The following is a 6000-nucleotide window of genomic DNA, read 5'->3' on the forward strand; positions in this document are numbered from 1 at the left end:
AGTGCATTTTTCCTCTTCAGGGAAGCTGAACCCAGTTTTCCAACATCAAAACTTGCAAGAAGGAGAAGTGGCTATTGCTCATGTGCGTCCGCCATCTTGTTTACGACCGGGCCAGTAAATGACCAGGAGCATTACTTCTCTAGTTAACGTAAAGTGTGTACGTAAAGCCGGTGCTCTTCACTAAAATCGCTTCGATTCTCAATTTTTTCATCAGCGAGGATCATGGAAACATCTAAACATGAAAGTTAAGTGCTTATTTTTAAGTTCCAGTTAAAAATTGGTGGTTTAAACTGTGGAACAGTTGTTTAATTTACAGTAAACCCCCCGTATTCGCAGGGGATGCATACCGTACCCCCCGCGAATAGGTAAAATCTGCGAATACTTAGAACCCCTTTAAAAACACTTAGAACTGCCTATTTTGATAGTTTAAGCACAAAAAAACTTTTAAAAGTGCTTATACCTGAGTATTTTAATAGTTTTATCACAAAAAATGTATTTAGTCATGAAAATATGAAAATACAGTAATTAGTGAATATTTCTGTGAAAAATACTGTAAATGGGTGAATTTAATTAGTGAATATTTCTCAGTGAAAAATACTGCAAATGGGTGAATTTTCCGCGAATAATCAGTAGATACGTTCCACAGAGAAATCCGTGAATACGTGAGTCTGCAAATAGTGAGACCGCGAACATGGGGGTTTACTGTATGTCTGAAAGCCGGAAACCGACCTATGTTTTGCAAGTACATGGTCGGTGCTTTCTCACAGTCTCAGTTTGCTATTTGTGAAAAGTGGAAAATTTGAATAATTTTCTATAAGATTACACATTTGTGGATTACTGTTTTATGTAGTAGACCAAGTAACCTAGGATTGCATATAAACAAGAACCTGGGTTAGACAAAAATAGTAGCCTAGCTATAAGGTTACATATTACTGTAGTAAGTTTCTGTTTTTATATAGCCTATACATTTAAGAGTGATCTATAATGGTCTGGATTAGGTAAAACCCTATACTAGGCTAAGAAAGAACAAATAAGCCTAGGATTATATACAAACAGTATTCTAGGCTCAATAAAAATAACCTAGTTTTTTACAACTTGGTAGCCTATCTGTAAGGCTACATACATACTAGTAGGGTCTTATGTAGCTTATATCCTTAAAAGTTATATAAACCTAGAACAGGCAGTAGCCTAACTAGATTAAGTAGGCATCCCTTTTTAAGGGAATATCCTGCTGTTAGTTTAGAAACAGCTTGGCTGAGTATTGGACAAAAGGTTGTCTTGGCTACATAAAACAGAAAACCAGATTATAAGAGGGTTATTTTCTGTATAGTTTATATCCTTAGGTTTTAAATAAGCCTAGAATAAGCAGTGACAGAATACGTTAAACGAGAACCCTCTAAGAAATTTTCTGTGCTTAGCTTAACATAGATTATATTGCATACTAGTGTGAGATTCAAGACGACAGGTCTGGGTTTAACTGATTTATTTTTCAGAAGCCAGGTATACATTGAGGAATGTGGATGGAAAGGTGGTCACCGATGTGCAGATCACATGTCACACATTTGGGCAAGAATTTGTGTTTGTTAGATGACATATAAATAAGAATAATTTGCGTTACAATAAACGTACAAAAGTGGTTACATACATCAGCGGAAAGGCTGGACAATAATGCGTATGGAGAGATATGTAAAAATATGAAATAATAACAGGTAATACACTTGTGATTAATGCAGAAATGAAGAGGCGCTTAATGCCTTTTAGGGAGTTTTCCCCGACAATGATTACAGAGATAATTATTGGGTGACATGAAAATTAATCATGGAGGCGCTGGGGGAGCAGGAGGCGACCCCTTCTCTTCGAGAATTGTGGCGGGGACAATGTCGACTGCTGAAACTTCCACGCGGCCTTAGAGCTTGCACGCCCTCGTTGGAGTGGCAGGTAGCCATCTGCGGGCATGTTTTGAGGGGGGGACCCTGGGACGTCTGCCTGCCTCCTCTCGGATTTCGCTGTCTAACAGGAATGCTGGTTTCAGCCTGTCGATGGAAATCCAGTCCTCCTGGCCGTGGATGTCGATGAGATACACTTTTGGGGTCCTGTCGATGATTCGGTAAGGGCCCCTGTAGGGCCTGATCAGGGGCGGGCGACGGGCATCTATCCTGACGAAGATGTAAGAGTAGGTGTTGATCCTGTCCATGAAGGTCTTATGGCAAGGCGCGAACCTCTGTGCTAGTTCCCTCAACCTTGGGAGGGGGGTGTCTGTGCCGTTGGCTGATGGCGGGAAGAGGCCTTCCAGTTTTCGTCGGTGCAACGTGCCATTAGAGCTGCCTTCAGTGAGCGGTGTGCCCTCTCTACCATGCCATTTGCTGCGGGGTTGTAGGCTGTCATGCTGTGAAGTGTTGTACCCATCAAGCGTGCCAGGGAGACCCAGAGTTTTGACAGGAATACTGGGCCCCTGTTTGTAGTAATGCTGTCTGGCACCCCGAAGCGGCTGATCCAACTGGAGAGGAGGGTTTCTCAAGAGATGCTGTTGGCGCCTCCTCCATAGGTGTTGGCTCTGGCCAGCAAGTGGCGTGATCTACACCGCTGTGAGATACCTGGGCCCCCCAGACTGCGGTAGAGGCCCAACGATGTCTATGTGGATGTGGCCAAGCGCACCGGTTGGGGGGAAATCACCACCAATGTACCTGATTCTGTGTGCTCTTGGATCTTGCTGGTTTGCAGAGCCAGCTCCATGCCACATAAACTTTTCTGTCATAGGTGCGCTGTTGTGCTCCTGATGGATGGGAGGCCGTGAATGATGTTTGAACGTCTTCTCCTCCTTGAGGCAGGGACCAGGGAGCAGGGACGGCTGGTGCTTGTGTCGCAGAGAAGCGTTGTGCCTGAATCTCCCGGGCACGTCCTCCCACTTTAATTACCCGTCAGTGCGGGTCCCCATGTGGGCTGCCGTTTCCAGGTCTGTTTTTGCTCCTTGCCAGGTCCTCGCAGTCTATGCCGAGGTGGGAGGGAATTGATTTCCACCCGTGACAGGGTTTTGGCTACTGGATTCTTCCTGCGGGGGCGTAGGTGATGGTGCAACCAAACTTGAGATGGCCAAGTCAGCCGCTGCTCTGCCTTGCCCGACCATACCAGCACCTTTGTGAATCGTGAACGAGGCTTGTGGTCGTGAGGATGGTGAATTGGTACGTCATGTATTTGAAGTGCCGCTGGCTTGGTAGATTGAGCAGCTCTGTCCGAAAGCACGTGGTGGAGTCTCTGCGACATCTTGTGACTGAAGGCCTGAGGTCGAGGCGCTTCATCAGCTATTTGCTCAAGCACTGCCCGCGGCGATGCTTAAGCTGGCGTTGGTGATGGTGAGGCAGCGGTGAGGTTATGGCGTGTCAGGTGGTGGCACTCGCGGGAACTGTCTTTGTCTCTGCCGGCCTTGCTGCTCTTGCGGGCGTCCACGTCAGCGTTTTTGGGGTGCCTTCAGGACGCTACTGGCAGGAGTACATGATGCAGGCGTGCCTGGGATGGAAATGCGATGGTTCACCATGCCGAGGAACTCTTGAAGGGCCTTGATTGTCTGCAGCGTCGGGAACTTTTCTATTGCTTTCACTTTTGAGGCCAAGGGGCGTACTCCTGATGTGGAGATCTCATGTCCAAGGAAATCTATTTTTTCCGCCCCGAATGTGCATTTGTTGAACCTGACAACTAATCCGTTCTCCTTCAGGCGTTTCAGAATGGCGTGGACGTGGCGAAGGTGTTCCTCTGGGAACCTGGAGAAAATAAGGATGTCATCTATGTAACAGACACAGAAGAGCAGGTCCCCCAGGATGGTGTCCATCAGGCATTGGAATGTGCCCCTCGCGTTCCAGAGGCCGAAGGTGGAGTAGGAGAAGATGTATGTCCGAAACGACGTGATGATGGCTGTCTTTGGAAAGTTGTCAGGATGCACAGAAACCTGAAAGTATGATTTAAGCAAGTCCATCTTAGTGAAGACCTTGGCCCTGTGAAGGGCGCTTGTCAGGTCTTGCATGTTCAGCAGGGTAGTGGTCTGGTGTGGTAACTATTCAGACGACTGTAGTCTCCGCAGGGCTTCCAGGAGCCATCTGACTTCTTTCCCATATGTAGGGGAGATGCCTGCGGGCTCGATGCTTTGGCACAGATGCCCATTTGTTCCATCTCGGCGAAAGCCCGTTTGGCATCTTGTAGTTTTTGGGGGGGCAGGCGAAGGAACTTGGCATGAGTTGGGGGGCCTGTTGTAGTTATGTGGTGGAAGATGCCGTGCTTGGGCCCGGCCCCTGGCAACTGGCGGAGCTCTGGTTTAAAAACTTCCGGGAACTCCTGGAGGAGGGCGGTGTAATTGTTGGAGGCTTTGAAGCAGACGGCAGGCATCCCTGGTCCGATGGAGAGTGGACGGGAGTGGCAAGTTCCGGTGTCGAGGAGGCATTGCCTGCCAACGTCGACCAGGAGTCCATGGTGTCCCAGGAAATCGGCACCCAGGAGAGAGAACTTGACCTCCGCGATGATGAAAGGCCAGTGGTACCTGCGGCCCAAGATGGAGATTGTGCGGGTCATGGTTCGATAGCAGCGGATGGGGATTCCGTTCACGGCTAACACGGAGGGCGTGGAGTCAGCTGTCCGGGTGTAGTCCTCCTCCAGTGGCGGGAACACCGACTGCATAGCCCCCGTGTCAGCCAGCAGGCGCTGCTTTGATATTTCATCCCTGATGAAGAATCCTGCTGGTAGGGAGACATCTTTCACGGCCACTGCTGTTACTAGCGGCCGCCCTTCTAGTTTTTTGTGAAGGAATAGGGGGATCTGGAGTTCCTGGTATTGGGGCCAAATTTCCTGTGGAAGTAGCACCATGCCGGGTACGTCCGCGCCCTCTGCTCCCTTGGCGGTGCCCTCCTCCTGTAGATCGCGTTTATGTTTTCTGGGTCGTTGTCCTCTGTTGTCAGGCTACAGTCTGCAAGGGTGGCGGCGTGTTTGGAGGCTTTAGTGGCCTCGTGGATTTTCTGTGTGACGTCGACCAACTCATCCATGGGAAGGGTGTCTGCTTCTTTAATTTGGCCCCTTACCTCCTGCGGAAGGCGCCGCAGGAATAGTGCTTTTGTCAGGCTGATTTCCTTCCTGCACCTGTCAATGCTGACACCTGGCAGTGTTACCAGACCTTGCAGTTCGTCCCAGGCGTCCCTGGATGATGCTTCCCCTAGGGGCTGGGTCAACAGGTCTAGTGCGCGCTGTGCTCTTTCGGGGACCTGCATGGAATATGTTTGTATCAGCTTGTCTCGCAAGGCCGAGTATGTGACCATGTCTGGCTGTGAATCAAGCCATGGGGAGATTCTGTTGAAGACCTCTTTAGGTAGTGTTGTCATGGTAACGTCTGCCTTGGTCTTCTCATCTGTGATGCGCACCACGTGGAAGCGAGCATCAGTGCGCAGAAACCAGGATGCTGTGTTCTGGCGTGAAAATGGGGGGAGCTTTACCGCATCTGGCTTTGTGGGTAAAAGGGGCACGCAGACGATTTCCGTGTTTCTGGATTCGCAATGTAATTCAGACCCTGCCACCTTTACTGTCACACACCAAAACGCGAATATGCGCTGTATTTAGTCCGCTAATGGTGTTAGAATTTGAGTGGTCGATGTGAGTCGTGAATGGCAAGGGCCAAAACCATTTGAAATGCCAAAATGTGTTCTCGCGGGGATGCCGTTATTAGTCCGTTAATGGCATGGGGTTCCTCTGAGGAAGGAGCTTTCAGAGGCCTAGACTGTGTCGCCGTTTTGAGTCTGCTAAAGGCTCTCTGAAGGTAAATGCGCCCATATTTAGTCTGTTAATGGCTGGGCCAAAATCGCATGTTTACCAGTCACTCCTCACCACGTCTGCAACGCATGATGGCCGAAAGCAAACTGGAATGTTTACATCCAGGCAAATGGGTATTCCCGCCTACCTGGCAGTAGTTACTGCCTAACCACCTTGCTCAAGAGTTTAACAGCTGTTTCCAGCCTATGCTGAAAGTAA

The 6000-nt window shown here is 48.9% G+C and overlaps 1 protein-coding gene across 1 annotated transcript; it reads right to left on the reverse strand.

Annotated features, from left to right (window-relative positions):
• Positions 1–4017: 4017 nt before the first annotated feature.
• LOC136844016 (uncharacterized) lies at positions 4018–4848 on the reverse strand. Its single transcript, XM_067113027.1, has one exon. It carries the CDS (start codon positions 4846–4848, stop codon positions 4018–4020), a length of 831 nt encoding a protein of 276 aa, XP_066969128.1.
• Positions 4849–6000: the final 1152 nt, after the last annotated feature.

Source organism: Macrobrachium rosenbergii, chromosome 12 (genome assembly GCF_040412425.1).
Source record: "Macrobrachium rosenbergii isolate ZJJX-2024 chromosome 12, ASM4041242v1, whole genome shotgun sequence".
NCBI classification, from domain to species: Eukaryota; Metazoa; Arthropoda; class Malacostraca; order Decapoda; family Palaemonidae; genus Macrobrachium; species Macrobrachium rosenbergii.